The sequence below is a fragment of the Lygodium microphyllum genome, chromosome 30 (assembly GCF_053477565.2).
Source record: "Lygodium microphyllum isolate KBCC chromosome 30, Lygodium_microphyllum_v1.1.10, whole genome shotgun sequence".
Lineage (NCBI taxonomy): Eukaryota > Viridiplantae > Streptophyta > Polypodiopsida > Schizaeales > Lygodiaceae > Lygodium > Lygodium microphyllum.
The window spans coordinates 36,600,337-36,621,409 of NC_141164.1; the positions used below are offsets into that span (position 1 = coordinate 36,600,337).

The 21,073-nt window shown below is 40.8% G+C and overlaps 1 protein-coding gene across 1 annotated transcript in view; it reads left to right on the forward strand.

Annotated features, from left to right (window-relative positions):
- Positions 1 to 4,129: 4,129 nt before the first annotated feature.
- The window catches only part of LOC148009732 (chorismate mutase 1, chloroplastic-like), a 32,820-nt gene continuing 15,876 nt past the window's right edge, over positions 4,130 to 21,073 (forward strand). Inside the window, exons 1-2 of the mRNA XM_087673430.1 lie at positions 4,130 to 4,657; positions 4,753 to 4,966. Of these exons, the coding sequence (XP_087529556.1) occupies positions 4,458 to 4,657; positions 4,753 to 4,966 (414 nt within the window). The 5' untranslated portion in view covers positions 4,130 to 4,457. The remainder of the gene's footprint in view (positions 4,658 to 4,752; positions 4,967 to 21,073) is intronic.

Sequence of the window (21,073 nt, forward strand, 5' to 3'; positions counted from 1 at the left end):
CCAGCTCGCCATGAAAGCCAATTGAATAGGAAAGTACCCACTCCTTCTCTCTAAGTACTTGAAAAACACCATGACCAATGAAATGATAATATGCAAGTGTGCTTCGAGTATGAAAAGCACCCATGAACCACATGGGAAACTCCATTGAAAGGGAGATTTGAGCTTTATGCACTCTCTTGATGTTGCCAAATGCTTGCAATTTGTAGCTTGATGCTGTTATTGTCAATTGCCATAGCTTTGAAAACCATAGTAGTATCATATAGTGGATGTTCGTCATAAGTGTTAGGTTCCATTATAGTATCATGGCTAGCTTTAAGGAGTTACCCCCCTTTGAGTAATCAGACACAACATTAGGAGGCCTCTTCCCCTGCATGTAGCTAGAGGGGAGAGGAAGGTAGCATGTGGCAGTTGTTTCCTATGCACAATGCTTCTCACCATGCATCAACTTCTCTTGTGTTAGAAAGTGATTGTATTTGAAGATCATTCTATTGCATTTCCACTATGTAACTTAGCCCAGTAGGACTTGATACCAAATGTGTTTTGAGTTGTTATAGGATCCTTAAGACTTTCAATTCGCAAAGTGGGATTGAAATGACACCTATTTGCCAAAAACACTAGGAAAAATGCATTGCCATCATGCTTTGAATGGGATACTTGCACATGCCTCCATATTGACCCCATATGAACATCAATCCTATGACATGTAGTACTGCCTCTTTTTAACTCTTTCACACTAATGGTAACTTCAAGGGATGCATTTTCTTTGTTTTAGCTAGAAGTATGACACAATATAGCTTGACCCCATACCAATCCTCTAATATTTTTTGCAATGAAAATGATCGCATTTACCAAGCAATGAATTTTGTTTTGAGGAGATTGGCTTCATGTATTAGACATTGTTAGAATTCGTTGTAGAGCCAACACCCTGATTACTTTTGACTTTAGGAAGATGGCATGCAAAGTGCTAAATTTTGGTTCAACATAGAGGCACGTTACACTTTCACCCATTCAAAGCTATTTGCTCATAGAATTTACTACAACTCCCTCCTCAATTTTAGAATGCCTCAATCTTTATCTTTTTTTGCAAGCATAAGGGGATGTGTCACAATGTAGCTATACAAATTTCTCACCTCCCCTGATTGTCGAGTACTAAAGGATACTCCTATTAGTGGCACTCAATGCCTAACTACAAAGAACCATTGCATATCATAAGAAACATATAGCATGAAAGGGCTTTTAAGAGAGAGGGAAGCACATCAATCACACATTATGTTGATGCATGGAAAGGATTTTAAAAGAGGGGAAGTACATCAATCAACTTGACGTTAATTCCAAGACGATGTTGGAACATGTAGTTGTTATTTTCTCTTGGCAAAGCATAAGCCTTGCGTAGTCTAGGTAGTAATGGACAATTTTGAGACTCTATTCATTGAAGAAGGCGCAAACAAATTTTTTTCTGTGAGCCTTATGCCCAAAGACTCGCCGAAGGCAACCAAATTCTTTAGCTGCACAGAGTGGTTAATCCCTATGAAAATTTTGACCGATTGGCTCATAAGGACTTAGCAGAAATTTGGGTCATAAGGACTTAGATATTTCTGCTGGTCTCCCTGAATGCTGGAGAACGCACTAGTCTTGCCCTTTTCTCTCTTTGTTGGGGGAGCCATTAGCAACTTGAAAGTCTTCCTCTTCACCATCTAGAATCACAAAGAAATTGTGATCCCCAAGCATCATTCTAGCTATTTGTAAAGGGATCTTCTTCTTGCCCCTTACTTTATCATTACCATTTTTTTATATGGCGGTATGTTTTTCTTACATGTCTTCTCCTTAATTGACTAGGGTTGACTAGGGTTGGGGCATTCTAACCTTATTCATAGTCTCTTTGCCCTTGTCTCATCCTACTTGATTACATTGTGGTATTTTCTACTTTTGAGGGAGATGGAAGCAAGTCTTAGTGATTGCAAGAGAGAGTGAAGCATAGTGATAAACTTGACAACAATTCCCAAATGACGTTGGACATTTTTATGACCCGAAGTAGTGAACAACTTTAGAATAGCCTTTAAGAGAGAGGGAAGCACATCAATGATGCTTCATGTTACTATATGAAAGAGCTTTTAAGAGAGAAGGAAGTATACTACCACTAACTTAATGGTAAATTTTGAGATGACACTAGGACCTTTGTATCATACCCAATGGTTGATGAAATTATAGCGTACTCCATAATGGTGTTAATTCTAAGATAGCTCAAACATCTACAAGCTACCCAATTGTTGATGATAATAGGATACTCATTGTTAATGAAAATAATCCCAAGATGACTTTGAGACATCAACAACTTACTCGATTGATGATGACCTTAGGGTACCCCTTGTTGATATGATACTTAAGGGCTGGTCATAATTCCAAGATATTTAGTGCTTCGAAAAACAAGAAAAATGTGATTCACTTCCATATGTCCCTTAGCTTTTAATTCTAGACTAAAACCATCAACTTGGTGTCTCTTTTGTTCTTTAATGCAATCTTCAACATCCTTAGGAGCTACACAAGACAAGGATCATTATGCTGAAGAGAAAGAGCTCCAAGTGGAGTAGAGTGGGAATATGTGGTAGACCAAAGAGCTTGTCTTCTAACTTTAGCCCTACTTCTTCCATAGTTTTTGGAACACTCAACAACAACTTGTAGGCAACAATTTTGGTTTTTCAAATGGTTCCATGTGCATCACACTCACATCCTTCCCTACTTCCTTGACCCTACTTAAATCATTATCCTTAGGAAAAGATGTGTTAAGCTTAAATGGCAGTGGACTATGTGTACGATATGCAGCAACAATCACCTTCTAGACCACTTCCATAGAGATGTGAGTAGAACCTGCAATGTTCAACATATTTTTTACCTTTCAATCTGCATTGGTGAGATCCTAATTACTGATCTTCTCATTTTCCTTATGCTACACTTGTTGCTCCATTTTCTATTCTCTAGCAACATTTTAGGGTAGTCCTTTGTTGGTAAAATGGCTTGCTCTATGGTATACACAACAAGAGTTAGGAAAGAGATGAAAACTCAACCTCCACCAATATCTCCATCCCATGTGGATCAAAGGCTTCAAGAAATTGTGGAATGCTATGTCGTTGATCCCATAGGATGTAGGCACATTTTTCAACTCTAATGATGCCATGGGATATATCACAAATGTATAGAACTCTCCACCAATACCTCCATCCCATGTGGATCAAAGACTTTAAGAAATTGCAAAATGCCATGTCGTCAATCTGGATGTAGGCATGTTTTTCAACTCTAATGATGCCATGGGGATATATCATGGATGCATGGAACTCTCCTAAATGATTCAACCAATGACCCTACCTCCCCATCCATCCAATCAAGTTATGGTATTTGCTCTTAAGGTTCAATAAGACTTTTATGTTGTATGGGACAACATTATCCCAGGTGTACATGCATGAGAACTCTTAGGCTCTTAAGGTTAAATAAGACTTTTATGTTGTATGGGATAACATAAAAGTCTTAAGGTTAAATAAGACTTTTATGTTGTATGGGATAACATTATCCTAGGTGTACATGCACGAGAACTCTTAGGCTCTTAAGGTGTACATGCATGAGAACTCTTAGGCTCTTAAGGTTAAATAAGACTTTTATGTTGTATGGGATAACATTATCCTAGGTGTACATGCACGAGAACTCTTAGGCTCTTAAGGTCCAATAAGGCTTTTATGCCATAGGGTAAGGGTGACTAGTAATGTGAAGGCCGCCTGTATTATAACAAGATGCTAGTCAAATTTCAAACACATCTAGGCTAGATTTGATTGGAGGAGGCCAAGTGTTGTCCAACCTCTAATTTCCACTTGTTGCGCTTCTTTACTGGCACATGTTTGCCTTGCTTGTGTGGGCATTTTCTAATCAACTAGATTTTATTCGAGAGCTTAGTTCGATGTTCACAAAGGGGATATAGAGCAAATTAAGATTTAATTATGAGAGTCGCTTGTAGTGAGAGAAGGGCTTGAGAGAGGAAAAATTTTAATGTATTCATTTGATGGCTGGAATGGAAGGGGGCACTATAGTGGGCCCCTTACCCTATGGGGCAGGCAGCATATGAAAGCAAGGCTCTTTAAGCCTTTATGCAGAGAGCGAAGAGCATTGAACACGCCTACTACAACACAAGACTCGTCAACCTACCAGCACTGAGGGAGCATGTAGGGGCCGAGAATTCTCCTCTCTCATGGCAGACGAAAAGGTACACCCATCGCTGCACAATCCAGCTACAGTCTGTGTTGCACCCAAAAGAACCCAATTTCTCTGTTTTTTTTCTCACTTCTTTCTTCTTGTGAGAGAGAATCCGTGCATCTCCTCTGTTGCACCCAAAGCCCAATTTGTCTGTTCTTTTCTCAATTCTCTCTTCTGAGAGAGAGAATTCCTGTATCTTCTCGATTTCTGTGTCCTCTTTTATGGCTCTGAGATTCCACATTCGCCTCTCGTTCCTGCCTGCCTCCCCTGCCTCCCCCTCCTCCTCTTCCAAGGCCTTCCCCATTTCCTTCCAGATGAGCTCCCACAAGCAGCAAGCCCTTGCCTTCGCCCCCATCCTCCTGCGCACATCTCAATCCCTCAGCCTCACCGCTGCAAGCGCCCTCGCCACTCCGGCCTCCAGGTTTGCAATCGACACCTAACACGGTTTACGCTCCTCATATCATCTTAATTGCAGACATTTTTTGGGGTTGATCCTCTAACTTTCTGTTCTTCCAGCTCGGATGCTGTCGATGGCAGCGACATGTTGACACTCGCAAGCATTAGAGACTCCCTGATCCGTCAAGAGGACAGCATCATCTTCAGCCTCATTGAGAGAGGACAATACAGACAGAATTCACCTACCTACGATGCTAATCGATTTGCAATCCCGGGGTTTGATGGCTCTTTGGTCGAGTATCTTCTCAAAGAGACAGAAAGCCTGCATGCAAAGGTATGCATATTGAAAGGAAGAATACATCAACGTAACATTTGAAACATTGATACTTCCAAGATAAAGCCTTTGTGTTTTGAAGATGATTTCGTGTTTAATTATGGCACCCTTACAGTTATAGTTCAACACATGCTGTGATGAATTGTGGCACATAAGATCACATACTCATTTGTTAGAGCTTCAATTGACATATGAAACCATGTTTAGAATCCCAACTCTTCCTAATGTTGTTCACCCGCACCCTCAGCATTACCATTCTCTGATTTGAATACATTTAACAGTTCCATAATACATTTACAGGTTCATCCTAGTTCAATTGCTTATATTAAACTCAGGTTCCTTTCTAGCTGCAGGTGTTTTTCCCAAAAGTCATCCTTTTGTCTGTGATAGTCTGCTATCTGCCATGTGCCACTTAGCATGAAGCAGGAAACACACTGTGTGCTTGACATAAGTTATGTTGAAGGCTATGTTCTGGACACACATAACTAAAGAAGAGAATCTGATAAAGCTCCACACAAAGTGGACCCTGGGTTACTAGAATAGAATCATTATTTTTCAAAAAGTGAGCCTTTTATCAAGAAGATTTGCAAGAAAACCTCTTTCCATGAGAATGCTGGATGTCAAAAGGATGCAAGAAAGTATTTATGATATTGGTAAATTAGGTAGTCATGCTGTTTTGAGATTGCTTTATTGACAAAGCAGTGGAAGTGAATCATTTTTCTTTCTTGTGAATAAAAGCTATGGTTTGTTTGATTGTTAAGGAAAAGGTTTTTCTAGATGAGGAATGGCTATTGAAAAAGAACAATGCAAAGTTTTTCATCATAGTAGATTTAAAATACTCTCCAAGGCACGAAAGAAAATCCACTAGCAATTAGTAAAAGGAAAGAAGACAAGAGTGAGGAACATTAGTCTTTTTAAAAAGAGGAGAAAAAGACAAAATGCTAAACACTTTGTACCATCGGCTATTGCCTCAATCCAAGCAAGACTTGTGGTGGCAATGGATTGGTCCTAATACTTAGAGACTACTAAATCCACTATACTAGGTTGAGGGGATATCTAAAGAGAGTAAAGAAGATTACCAAGTAGGTGCCTGCTTCAAATCATAGAGGGCTTTATGCAACTGTTACTCTTTGCTCTTACAGCTTGTCTGAACTAAGCCAAGAGGTTGTGTGACATAAACCATCTCATAAAAATCACCATTCAGAAAAGTAGTCTTCACATGCAATTGATGCACATGCCAATCAACATGGGCAGCCAAGGTAGTAACATTGCAAATGGTGGTCATACATGAAGTGGGTGCAAACGTCTCATTAGAGTCAATCCCATGCTATTGGGCGTATGCTTCGGCAACAAGATGTGCCTTACCTTGGGTGCAGGTGTCATCTCTTGGAGTAGCAAGAAACAGCCCACAGTAGCCCTATCTTCGACTGAGGTGGAGTATCGAGCTGCGTCTTCTATCACCTGTGAGATTGTGTGGCTCGGCGATTGTTGGAGGAGCTTTGCTAACCCCATACTCGTCCTACTATTTTGCGGTGCGACAATGAGAGTTGCATTGCCTTGGCACGGAATCTCGTATTCCATGCCCGGACGAAGCGCATAGAGATCCAGTACCACTTCATCAGGGAGAAGCTTTTGGATGAGACCATCAATGTGGAATACTGTAAGATTGAGGACAATCTTGCATATTTGTTTACGAAGGCGCTTCCCTAGGCTCTACTTCGCCGACATTCCAGATCCCTCTACCTTATGCCTTGTCGAGGATCTGAGAGGGGGTGTTAGCTAGTCATCTCTTGGACAGGCCGGTGCCACATGGCTTGCAGTCGGCTAGGTGCCACGTGGCTTGCAGTTGGACTGCGGCAGTTGGTTGCATTAATGGCAGCCAACCTGCATCTTGTTGGCCATTATTTTCAGCCTATTTATAGGTTTTGTCTCCAACAGTTTCAGTTATTTGTGTCCCACAGATTTCAGTTTGCAGACCGTGGAGTAGGGCTGACGGAGACCGAGATCTTCGAGGTGGAGTCATACGCAGATATTCTCTTTGCACTCGTATATAATTCTGCATCCTTATACAGCATTCTTCACTGCATATTTTTTGCGTTTCACTATCTCTTTCTCTCTCTCTCTTCTCTCTCTGTTCACTCTTTGTCTTGGTCATTTGCTTCCGCATTGCTTCACTCTGACAGAATTAGTTTCAATAGATTAGAAAGTAAAAGTAGGCATACTTGACATGAGTGGAGAAGAGAAACGAAGAAAGTGGTGTGTACTTTGTGCTAGTTTCCACATGGGGATGGCTAGTCCTTAGTAGAGATTTCATCCTTCCTGCATAGTTAGTAGACCGGTGCACTGAATCTAAAGGGGAAAACTTAGGCTCATCTTCAATTTGTTGTTGAGTTTGATGCATCCAAACTTTGTTGTATGTAGCTTGAGTGATCTCATAAGGTCTTTGGACTATTGCTTTACCTTGGGTGCAAGTGTTATCTCTTGGAGTAGCAAGAAGCAGCCCACAATAGCCCTATCTTCGATTGAGGCGGAGTATCGGGCTGCATCTTCTATCACTTGTGAGATTGTGTGGCTCGGCGATTGTTGGAGGAGCTTGGCTACCCCCATACTTGTCCTACTATTTTGCGGTGCGACAATGAGAGTTGCATTGCCTTGGCACGGAATCCCGCATTCCATGCCCGGATGAAGCGCATAGAGATCCAGTACCACTTCATTAGGGAGAAGCTTTTGGATGAGACCATTGATGTGAAATACTGTAAGATTGAGGACAATCTTGTAGATTTGTTTACGAAGGCGCTTCCCCAGGCTCTACTTCGCCGACATTCCAGATCCCTCTGCCTTATGCCTTGTCTAGGATCTGAGAGGGGGTGTTAGCTAGTCATCTCCTGGACATGTAGGTGCCACATGGTTTGCAGTGGGCTAGGTGCCACGTGGCTTGCAGTCGGACTGCGGCAGTTGGCTGCATTAATGGCAGCCAACCTGCATCTTTTTGGCCATTATTTTCAGCCTATTTATAGGTTTTGTCTCCAATAGTCTCAGTTATTTGTGTCCCACAGATTTCAGTTTGCAGACCGTGGAGATTGCCCTCAGGGCTGACGGAGATCGAGATCTTCGAGGTGGAGACATACACAGATATTCTCTTTGCACTCGTATATAATTCTGCATCCTTATACAACATTCTTTATTGCATATTTTTTGCGTTTCACTGTCTCTTTCTCTCTCTCTCTCTCTTCTCTCTTTGTTCACTCTTTGTCTTTGTGACATTAATGTGACATTAAAGTGACATTAAGGTCACAGACATTAATGTGACATTAAAGTGACATTTAATATGACATTAAGGTAAATCAAGGGGAATATGCACGAGGATGACCGTCCGGGCTCTTGGGCGCCCGAACGGGGTTTAGGGGAGCCTAGAACCAAAGAGAGTCCAAGAATAGTAGGACTCACCAAGGTTTGACGGCTGGCAATCGGATCACGACGGGTCTGGCCAGCAACAAACTAGGCAAGGCTGGGAGGTGAAAGGATCACTCGTGCTCATTCATCCCGACTGCTTTTTCTCTGGCTTTTATGGTCTTCTTCAGAGTTATCTGTCATTGGTATCAGAGCCTATGGTTCAATGGACATGATCCGTCATCCGCCAGGTCGTCTGTCACTCGTCAGGTCGTCCGTCATCCGTCAGGTCACCCGTCGCCCGTCAGGTCGCCTGTCGATTAAGGGTCGCCGCCATTCGTTAGCCGTCAAAGATCTTTATTCGAAGTGGTTACTTGTGGTGTGCCACGTCACGTAAGTGTGACACTTTGTAGACAGAGCCAAGCGTGAGGCGAAACGACCAGGCATGAGGCGAAACGTGATCCGATTGTGGTCAACGGAGGCGAAACGTGAAAAGGCGCCCAAAAAAAAAAAACGTGACACGGCTGCTGTGCGTGAGGCGACTGCTGTGGGACGGACAGAAAACGTCATGGGACGGACGGAAAAAAAAAAAAAAAACGTCAGATGATACACGATTGAAGTCAGGAAACTTCATTTCCAGCATCACTGCTTCACGGTTTTAGTCCGGGAAGGCAAAATTTGTTCCTTACTCTTCGGGTTTATTTACAAACCAGCAACAGTTGCCTGCCATTAAAACCAGGGAAGTACTTTACTTTGTATGCAAATTTCTTATCTTTGCTTTCCAATTCCAGTGTATTAATGGCAGAAAAAGGGAAAGAGAGAGTAATGGAAGGTTCTAGTTCTGGGGACCACCCTATGGTAGATCCCCATGAACCAGAGATGCAAGAAGAACAGTGGGAAGAATTTTTTGCTACACGAGAACAATTTGATGATCTTATTGCTCGTGTACAGGCTCAGGGGGTTCAAATGGAATTTTTAACTCAAACACTCACTGAAATAAAATCTCAATTAACTTTATTGTTAGAAAGAGATAAAAATAAGATAGAAACCTCGGATGTCCCATCTTCATCGAAAGATTTAGATGTGACTATGCGAGATCCTAAGGAACCCCATCACAAGTTGAGGGATAATCCAGTTCTAAAGGATATGAAACCTCCTCAGTTTCACGGGGAGGAAAAAGATAGAAATAAAGATACAATCTTTAATTTTCTCCAAAAATGGAAAGATTTACATAAACTTAAAAATACCCCACCACATCTCCAAGCACTGGAGGCTAGTTTAACTTTGGGGCCCAAAGCATATAAGTGGTGGCGAACTTTAAAGGAGGCAAATAAAATACCTGAAACTTGGGCTCAATTTGAATCCGTCTTTTTAAAAGAATTCCTTCTTGAAAATGAAATGGAAAGAAATTGGGAAGATTGGGATTATGTCAGACAAAAGGGAAGACCCCTGCTGACATATTTGGAGGAATATCGTGAGATAATCCTCAAATTGGAAGGAATAGATGAATTTCAAAAGACAAGAGGATTCATTAGGGGACTAGATAAAGCCTGTAAAAAGGAAGTAAAAAGGAGTTCACCTAAGACGCTGGAAGAGGCAATTAAATTTGCATTAATCAATGAAGATAGTGTGTGTCCAGGTACACTCACTAGTCTCACTGATACGGAGCCCAAGTCTAAGGAATTGAAAACCTCAAAATTTGTGGGCAAATTTAAAAGGAAATTGCCATTTTTTAAGGGTAAAAAACAACCTTTTGAAAAGAAACAATATGTGAGGCCAAAGTTAAGTCCTGATGACTTTGATAAGGCTAAAAAAGAAAAGTTGTGTTTCAACTGCCTATCCCCTAACCATGCTGCTTGGAATTGCCCTCAAAAGAAAAAGGGGGAAGACAAAGGAAAGGATAAGGACAAGGGCAAGGGAAAAGAAAAACAAATCCATGTAGTGCAGACCTTAGAATTAAAGGGGCATGAAAGGTATAAATCTTTAGAGGTCCTGCACATGGATGTACAACACAAGTGTTGTATGTCAACTTCTATGTGGCAGCCTACTTTTGGGCCACATGATTTAGTTAGAGTACATGGATTGATAGCTGGAAAAAGGGTTAAAGTCATGATTGATGACTCTGCTACACATAATTTTATAAATTATGCACTTGTCAAAAAATTGAAACTTCCCCAACAAAAGAGTGGGCATCAATATGTTGTTCGTATGATGCAAGGCCAAGACAATAAAATATGGGATACAATGGTATCCAATTTGGAAATTGAGATTCAAGAATATAAAGATAAACTTGATTTCCAAATTATGAACATGGAAAGAGCTGATATTGCTCTAGGGAGGGAGTGGCTATGGGGATTGGAACCATCCTTAAAACGTAGTTACCATCATAATACACTAGAATTTGAAAGGGATGGTAAATTTCCTATGCCCAGAATGGAAGATCTTTTTGATCAATTACAAGGGGCAAAATTCTTCACAAAGATAGATTTAAGATCAGGCTATCACCAAGTAAGAATTAAGGCAGAAGATATTCCTAAGACAGCATTTCGTATTAGATACGGGCATTATGATTTTTTGGTGATGCCTTTTGGCCTCACTAATGCACCAGCTACCTTTATGAAGCTGATGAATAGTATTTTACGGCCCTATCTAGGACATTTTGTAGTAGTCTTCTTGGATGATATCTTGATCTTTAGTAAATCAAGAGAAGAACATTTGGAACACTTACGATTAGTATTCCAACTGTTAAGAACACATTCCCTTTATGCGAAGAAAACTAAATGTGAATTCTTTGCACAAGAGGTTAAATATTTAGGGCATATTATCTCGAAAGAGAGAATCAACATGGATCCAGAAAAAGTAAGGGCAATTATTGAATGGCCATTTCCAAGGAACCTGGAAGAGCTGCAGATCTTCCTAGGTTTATCTGGATTTTATCGTAGATTCATTCGAGATTATGCCAAAATAGCTGTTCCAATGACTGACCAACTTAAAGGGAAAGGAAAAAGTTTTAATTGGGGAACAGACCAAAATGAAAGTTTTCAAAAACTTAAGGTAGCTATTGCTACAGCTCCAATACTTTTAATTGTGGATCCCAATAAACCATTTGTGGTTGAAGCTGATGCCAGTGATAAGGCAATAGGCGCGGTCTTATTACAAGAAGGTCGACCAGTTGCTTTTGAAAGCAAGAAATTAGATCGTGCAAAACAGAATTATTCTGTTTATGAGAGGGAGCTATATGCAATAGTACATGCAATGAAGAAATGGAGGCACTATCTGTACGGTGCCAAACTTTTGATTTTATCGGATCATGAAAGCATTAAGTGGCTTAATGATCAACCGGATTTACACGTGCGTAAAGCCAGATGGGCCGAACTCCTCCAAGAGTTCGACTATGAGATAAGATATAGAAAAGGAAAGTATAATATAGTAGTTGATGCACTCAGCAGAATGCCCATCATTAATGAATTGAGTTTTACTCAGTTCACTTCCAACTTGCTTGAATCCTTAAAAGGGAAATGCCAGGTTGATCCGGCATATTCCAACATATGGGAAGCAATAAAAAATGGTGATCCAAATGAAAGTGCTTCTACTGAGGAAGGTGATATTGAGGAGCTATTAAATGACCAATCTAATCCACATGAACCAGAAAGAATATTAAATGTTCGTAATAGACGAACAAGGAATACTATTTATCAAGAATGTTTGGTTAAGTGGAAAGATTGTTCAGAAGAAAGCTCAACATGGGAGCGAGTAAGTACTTTAAAGAAAAGGTTTCCCAATTTACAGTTAAGACCTTCCAAGTATCGTTTTTGAGGACGAGACCGATTCTTAAGGGGAAGGAAATGTGACATTAATGTGACATTAACGTGACATTTAATGTGACATTAAGGTCACAGACATCAATGTGACATTAAAGTGACATTTAATGTGACATTAAGGTAAATCAAGGGGAACATGCACGAGGATGACCGTCCGGGCTCTTGGGCGCCCGAACGGGGTTTAGGGGAGCCTAGAACCAAAGAGAGTCCAAGAATGGTAGGACTCACCAAGGTTTGACGGCTGGCAATCGGATCACGACGGGTTTGGCCAGCAACAAACTAGGCAAGGCTGGGAGGTGAAAGGATCACTCGTGCTCATTCACCCCGACTGCTTTTTCTCAGGCTTTTATGGTCTTCTTCAGAGTCATCTGTTAGTCTTGGTCATTTGCTTCTGCATTGCTTCACTCTGACAGAATTAGTTTCAATAGATTGGGAAGTAAAAGTAGGCATACTTGACATGAGTGGAGAAGAGAAATGAAGAAAGTGGTGTGTACTTTGTGCCAGTTTCCACATGGGGATGGCTAGTCCTTAGTAGAGATTTCATCCTTCCTGCATAGTTAGTAGACCGGTGCATTGAATCTAAAGGGGAAAACTTAGGCTCATCTTCAATTTGTTGTTGAGTTCGATGCATCCAAACTTTGTCGTACGTAGCTTGAGTGATCTCATAAGGTCTTTCGACTCTCCATGGTAATCTCATGTCTCTCCTCCCATGGCGGAACTTTGTGGGGCAAGTTGAGAGGTCCACTTTTGCTCGTTTCTCAACATACTTGGTTTGGGAGATTGAACTAGTGGTGTTGTGTTTGAAGATATCTTGCCTTACGTTGTTCTTGCTTGTAAAGAGTGAGATTGCATGGGAACCACGGGAAAACATCCAGTCGTGTGACGGGGTATAAAAGGTGTAAAGGCTCTCAATTAGGGCATCTAGAAAGTATCAATCAACCAATCTCTTCACCTTCTCTAAGCTTCCATGGCTTCTTCTCTCTCCTTCTCTCTTCTTGCCTTTCTCTCTCCTTCTCTAGTATTTCTCTTTCCTGTGCTCTCTCTTTCTCTCTCCTCTTTGCAGTCTTCTCTTTCTTATCTTTTCTCTCTCCAATCCTCTTCGTTATTGTAGTCGAGGAGTCTGTGCGTGAGCTGAGCTGAGAGTGAAGGTGCAGAGAGTTGAGAGCAATAGAGAGAGAGTGAGCACGACAACGGGTATACGGTACAATGACGAATGTATCATATTTTTAGGTTTTGAATATATATAAAGTACAAAGTGTAAGGGTGCGCTCACACCGGAATACAATAAAAGGCACAATGAGCCTTTATTTCTAGCAACTTTCCACCTAAAGGCAACATGCCTGAAGGTAGAGGAAAGAATCAACTAAGTGTATGTATGTACAAAGTTGAAAGGCACATATACTATCCAACCCCCATCATCTAGCGGCAATGAGCAAACCGCGCTGTCAAGTACATCTTTGATGAAGTGATACTTTGCTTGCATGTGCTTTGTCTTTGCATGAAAAATAGGATTCAGTGCTAGCATGATAGCACTCTGACTGTCATAGTGGAGGATAGGAACCTCTATAATCCCAAACTCTCTCACTAGATGTGAAAGCCATAAAGTCTCTTTGCATGCCTCTGTGGCAGCCACATATTCTGCCTATGTAGTAGACAGTGCAACACACTTTTGTAGCCTAGATATCCAAGAGATTGCTCCTCTTGTGAACATAAACACATATTGTGAAGTAGACTTCCTGTATTCGGGATGGCCAGCATAGTTTGCATCCGTGAAACCAACAACAGTAGACTTCTGCTTACCAAAGCAGATACACAAATCCTTTGTGTCCTTAAGATATCTCATGATACCCTTCATTGCTTCCCAATGCTTTTTGCTAGGATATGCCATGTATATGCTAACTACTCCCACCGCAAATGCAATGTCAGGATGTGTAGCAACCATAGTATACATCAAGCTACCAACATTTGAAGCATAAGGTATCTTGGCCATTTCAGCCTTACCATCATTTGATGTAGGGCTGTTGTTTGCACTAAGTTTCACATATGGAGGCAATGGTACACTAATAGCTTTCCCTTCCTCCATATGGAAATGTTTCAAAACTTTCGTAATATACTCTTGTTGTGATAGATAAAGAAGACTTTTTGATCTGTCTCTGAGTATACCATGCCAAGAATATGATTTGTCTCACCAAGATCTTTCATATCAAAGCTATTGAGTAGGCTCTATTTTAAGGATTCCAAGGCATGAACATCCTTGCTTGCAATTAGCATGTCATCCACATATAAAACCAGGAGAATAAGGCTGCCATCTACTGCCTTCTTAGTATATAGCAATGATCAACTTGAGAACGATGAAATCCTTGAGATTGCATGAATGTATCAAATTTGTGATACCATTCGCGTGGTGCCTACTTTAGACCACACAGACTTTTGTTGAGTTTACATACCATGTGCTCTTTTCTTTTTGCAACAAAACCATCAGGCTACTGCATACAGATTTCCTCATGCAGATCACCATGTAAAAAGGCGGTTTTTACATCCATCTGTATGAGTTCCATATCTTGAGATGCAACCAAGCCCAAGATGGTTCGCAAAGTAGTCATTTTGACTACAAGAGAAAAGATTTCATCAAAATTGCTTGTAACCTTTAGCAACCAAGCATGCCTTGTACTTGGGCAAAGAACCGGAAGTGACTTTCATTTTGTAAACCCATTTGCAGGGTAGCACTTTTTGTCCTTTTGGCAAAAGTACCAAATCCCAAGTGCCATTCTTCATGAGAGATTCCATCTTTGATAGCATAGCTTTTTGCCATTTCTTACTATCTTGTCTATCCATTGCTTCCTGGAAGCATGACAGTTCACCACAATTTGTTAACATGACATAATCAGCCACATAATTTACTCCAAGAACAAATCTGTTTGACTGTTTTTGCACTCTGGTCGATCTACAGACCCAATGGTCAATATTTGCTGGTTGTTCAGCTTGTAAATCTGCATTAAAAGCTTGCTGTTCTGCAGGTTCAGATTGCTGTATAACTGGTTCAGGTTGTTCCAGGTGCACATGTTCTTGCTGAATTTGTGGGACATCATGGGCAAGATCTTGCTGATCATTTACAGCATCATTCCCTACATTTTCAGGGACGTTTTCAGTAGGTATTTGCTGCTGTCTAACGGGCATTCTTTACTGTCCTATTGGTACATCCTCCCGGAATATAACCCTTTAGACCTCCCTTGTTCTTTTGGGCTGTTTGTGCTTGCGATCTTCTCGAAAGATGACATCATTGCTGCGTACTTTTCTCGGGATCCCATAATCTATATCCCATTTCACCTTCATCACCATATCCTAGGAAAATACATTTACAGGACTTTGGCTCAAGTTTGCTGTGTTCTTTCTTGCGTATGTGCATAAATGCCTTGTAGCCAAACACTTTCAAGTGTGCATACGAAGGTGGCTTGCTCGACCACACTTCTTGGGGAACTCACTCTCCCCCCCTCCAAAAAAATAAAAATAAAAAATGTTTGGTGATCGATTAATCACGTATATGGCTGTCATAACAACCTCTGCCCAAAAACCATGGGGTAGAGCAGCATGTGACAGCATTGTACGGACCTTGTCTTGAATGGTCCGATTCATACGCTCGTATGGTCCAATTCATACGCTCTGCCACTCCATTTTGGGGTGGATTATGAGGGGCAGTGAGCTCCCTCTTTATCCCTTTGCTGTCACAAAATGCCTGAAAGGCTTTGGACACATATTCCCCACCATTGTTAGAGCGAACACACTTAAGTGTCTTATTTGTCTGATTTTCAGTCAATGCCAAGAATTTTTTAAACTTGTCAAATACTTCATCCTTGCTACGAATAGAGTAAACCCATACTTTCCGTGTAACATCATCAACAAAGGTGACAAAATATTTCTTTCCCTCTAAAGATAATCATAGCATTTGACATACATCTGAATGTACTAACTCTACAGGAGAAGATTTCAAAGAAATAGACTTTTTGTGAGAAGTCTGTGTATGTTTGCCATAAATACAATTTGGGGCGGATTATGAGGAGTAGCAAGCTCCCTCTTAATCCCTTTGCTGTCACATAAGTCTTGAAAGGCTTTGGCCACATATTCCCTACCATTGTCAGAGCGAAGGCATTTTAACGTCTTGCTGGTTTGATTTTGAGTAAGTGCGAGGAAAATTTTAGATTTATCCAAGGCCTCATCTTTGCGAAGGATTGGATAAACCCAAACTTTGCATGCGGCATCATTAACAAAGGTAATAAAATACTTCTTCCCCCCTAGAGATAATCGTGTCATTTGACATACATCTGAATGTATTAACTCTAAGGGTGAAAACTTTAGAGAAAGAGATTTTTTGTGTGACGTTTGAGGATGTTTACCATAAATACAATGATCACACTGTTCAAAATCAGCATACCTCAAAGACGGTAAGGTAAATAACCCAAACGAGAGAGCACTTTCATTCCAGATTGACTCATGTGTCCTACCAGCTATGCCACAAAGAAACACTTGGTTTCTCAGTTATGGCGACAACATGGTCACACACACTAGATGTAGAGGATATAGAGTATTACTTTTGGACCCCTTAGCAACAATGTGGGAGCCCTTACATATTTTCCATTTGCTATCCCCAAAGGTGGTGTGATAGCCTTTATCATCTAGTTGCCCTGTGCTTATCGAGCTCTTCTTGAGTTGAGGTATATGTCTCACATTATGCAAAACAAACACGGAGCCATGTTGAAATTCCAGTTTCACATTGCCAATGCCTGCAATTTTACATACATAGTTATCCCCAAAGTGAACAACACCACGTATTGCACCATTGTAGTGAGAGAACCACTTACGATGTGGTGTGACATGAAAAGACGCACCTGAATCAAGTATCCAAGTGTGAATATCATCCTCAGAATTTGCAATCAATGCATGTGCATCCAAAGAAAAAGCTAGAAGTACATCACCGTCATTGTCATTATCATGAGTGACTACATTAACCTCTTCTATTTTCACATTGCTCTTTTTGGCATGCTAGCTATCCTTGTTTTCAGCCTTGTTGGCTTCATTATTTTTGTTTTTGCCCTTCTCTTTCTTTAGCTGAAAACAATCCCTTTTGTAGTGCCCCTTTTGGCCACAATGATGGCACTCCACATTCTTTCCACGAGATTTGCTGCATGCTCTGCTTTCAGAACTGCTCTTATGCTGAAATCTACCTTTAGTGTGTAATGCATTTGAAGACTTGTTTGTTGAGTTATTCTGCTTGTTGAGTTCTTCCATCAACAAAGAACTCTCCACATCAAAGTATAACAGCTGAGCATTCGAATTACTCAAAGTTGTCTTGAAAGTATTCCAATTTTCAGGTAGAGTGCATAGCAAGAAGGCAGCTTTGAACTCTTCATCAATATGAAAATCCAAAGCAATTAGCTGACTGAAAATTGAGTTAAACTCATTCAAATGTATAGACATGGTTGTACCCTCTTTCATGCAAAATCCATTAGTTTTTTCAGCCAATTAACCTTACTGGCTGCACTTTTTTGAGCATACAACTCTTCAAGCCTTTGCTACATTGCATATGCCGAATTCAGCTTCTCAATGTTGAAGAGCAAGTTGTCTGACACTGAGAGCTCAATGGTAGAGCGAGCAAGCTTGTCCAAGTCATCCCACTCGTCTTGTTCCATGTGTGCTGGTTTGATTCCCTTTGTTTTGATGGGCTTTACATGTTTCTTCTACACTAAGACATTATAGCATTGTTTTTGCTAGATTGCAAAATTATGGGTACCCTCAAGCTTCTTAGTGTGCAAAAGATTACTGCTATCACTGTTTCCAGCCATAATTTGTAGTCCCAAATTTACTACCCAATCACCAAAGGCAAGCCCAAATATGACACAAGTGACCACAATGCACAAGAGTACCAACCAGCAATGAAAATCCCAAGATTGCAAAAATTTTCAGATCTGCAAATGAATTTTCAGAATTAATAAATGTTGTTTGCTGCACTCCTTAAGCAATTTCTGACACAATTAGAGACCAAGCCAATAGTTACATGTGAAATCCCCAAAATTTCATTGCAATTTCTGCTCCAAAAGCATTCTCAAGTAGAAATTTGACAATTTGGGTCAAAAGCCTCAAAATTTTTTTGGATAATATGTTCAAAATTGCATCAATTCAAGTGTCCAAGTGCACATACAAAGCAATTCTTGCACAAATTGATGAAATTCTGCAATAGCCCCAAAATTTTTGGGTTCGGTGTGCACAAATTTCACTGAAATATGAAAAGCCCCAAAATTTCATGGGCAATTGTGCATTGATTTCACAATTTCTGAGTTAGGTTGCCCACTTCTGCGTCAGAGTTCCAATTTCGGGAAAAGCCCCAAATTTTTGGATCAAAAATTGCACATTGTGCTTGTGCATATGAACGCCCGGCAGAGGGGAGAAGGTAAAATTTCAAGAATTTCATAAAAAATTTGACGAAAATAGGAAGACGTCCGTCGACGTGTTGACCTGTCCGATAGCGTCAATCCTTGCCAGTGTGTGCCGTCAACACTTGCCCGCGTGTGCCTTCAACACGTCACATTAGCGCAAGCACGTCATGTCAGTCCGTTTCGACCTGTCTGCCCGTTTCGTTAGGTTGCAACACGTCTGTCCCGTTTGGCGCTTGCCTGCACATGAGCATGTCTGCGACTTGTCTTTCACGCTTGCCTATTGAGCCCGCCTGCGACTTGTCTGTTGTACGTCTTGATTGCGCATGCCTTGACTGGCTTGCAACCTGTTGCACGCCCTGACTGGCCTGCAACTTGTCGCACGCCTTGACTAGCACTCGTCACCTTAAGCGTGTCACCTCACGCTAGTTACCTCACGCCCGTCACCCGCTCTGATACTAGTTTGTAGTCGAGGAGTTTGTGCGTGAGCTGAGCTGAGAGTGAAGGTGTAGAGAGTTGAGAGTAGTAGGGTGAGAGAGTGAGCATGATACAATGGGTGTACGCTACAATGACGAATGTACCACATTTTTAGGTTTTGAATATATATAAAGTACAAAGCTTAAGGGTGCGTTCGCACCTGAACACAATAAAAGGCACGGTGAGCTTTTATTCTCAACAGTTACATCGCTTTTGAGAAGAGCTTTTAGATAAAGGGCCTAGGTTTCTTTAGAGAGTACCTATCTTTGATACCATGTAAAGAAATGCCCTAACATAGAAACACAAATACTATCTTACGACAAAGCATAGATTGATAACAAAACACGGTTAGGGTTAGGGTAACACAGACAAAATGAACACAGTCATAGTTGTCAGGTACAAAAATTATAGTACGGTATGGTACGATAAAATACGGTACTAAATGGTACATTAAGATTTTATAAGGTATGGTACGATATTTGTATGAAAAAAAAAAACCTCATTATTTTGAACTATAGATGATAGAACAGATGTTTAAAGTTTAAATAGCAATGCTATTGGAGTATATGAGATGAATACTTGAGGGTAACACACCAAAACCTCTATGGCATATACTGCATGTGCAACATGCACTACAACTTACAAGTACATACATAGGAGTGGATACATCATACATGAATGATCATACAAATAAGAGGCATGTATGCTTGAGAGAGAGAGAGAGAGAGAGAGAGAGAGAGAGAGAGAGAGAGATGAATGAAATGACATGAGATGCTTTATTAACGTCTACAAGAGGGCAAAATGACCTGTGAGACCAACAATTACCAAACAAACCACCAAAGGTTTTGGTAAAAGATTTATGAATTTTGTTATGGTTTTGTTTGGCATTGCTAAGGCTAAAGTAGCTACCGATGGTACATTCACTAATTCGTGTACTCTCAGAAGGTACATTAGGCCAAGCTATCCTCTGGCCTAGTTTTATTAGCAATGTGTACTAATGCTTTGGGTTGGGTGGTGCAAAATGAGCTGTGAACAAAGGTAAAATCAATAGGATTAAGCTACTTGATGATTCTCAAATGGTGCTGAATTTATTTATTGATGACACTAACATATTGTGAAAAATGATGGGACATCAATTAGAAACGTTTGGAACTGCTTGAATACCTTATGTATGGCCTTTGGCTCTAGGATAAATCATAACAAAACATGTATGAGGAGTCTAATCAAGCTTCCACCCCCTTTAAAAAAAAAAAACTTGTTTTTTTGGTACGAAATCGTACGGTACCGTATAGTACGAACTAGTTCGTACTACGTACGAGTGCAACTATGTTACACAATGAATAATGAAATGAATGGATTTGAATAGAATACGATGCTCAATGCAACACACACACTATGTGGTGATGAATACTGAATGTGGAACTCCCGTGTCTCAAGGATTGCGGCAGAGATAATGAGCTGGAGATTGTTCCTTACACTAATGAATCCCAAAATGCAGCAAGGCAGCATCCAAAGGTGTTTAGCAGCAGCAAACACAGCAGTGTAGGGCTGGATCAGGGTCAGACGGGTAGAGATGGAAGTAGAATCAACAAACACAGATGGTGATGGACTTGCAGCAGTCAAAGCGGCAGCAGATGATGAAAATGCAGCAGTTTTGGTTGTGTTTACTGCAGCATATCAGTCAGACTGAAAATCCAGCTGTGGCGGATGTAGGCAGATCAGGGCGACAGCATTTATGACTGTAATGGCAGTTCTGGGACGTGCAAAACAAGGTAAACGCAGCAAGTACAGCAGTCACTAGGCTGTGATAGCAGTCGCTAGGGTGTGTGAAGTAGTCACCAGGCTGAGAGGAGTCGGAAACATGTGCCAAATGATGGATGATAATGATGGACAGCTCTGGTTGAGATATCCTCCGCAAATGGGGTGTAAATAGCAAAGATTCAATACCTGCAAACTGCAAAAATGAGATTAGGTTGAATGGAGGGCAGCTTGTC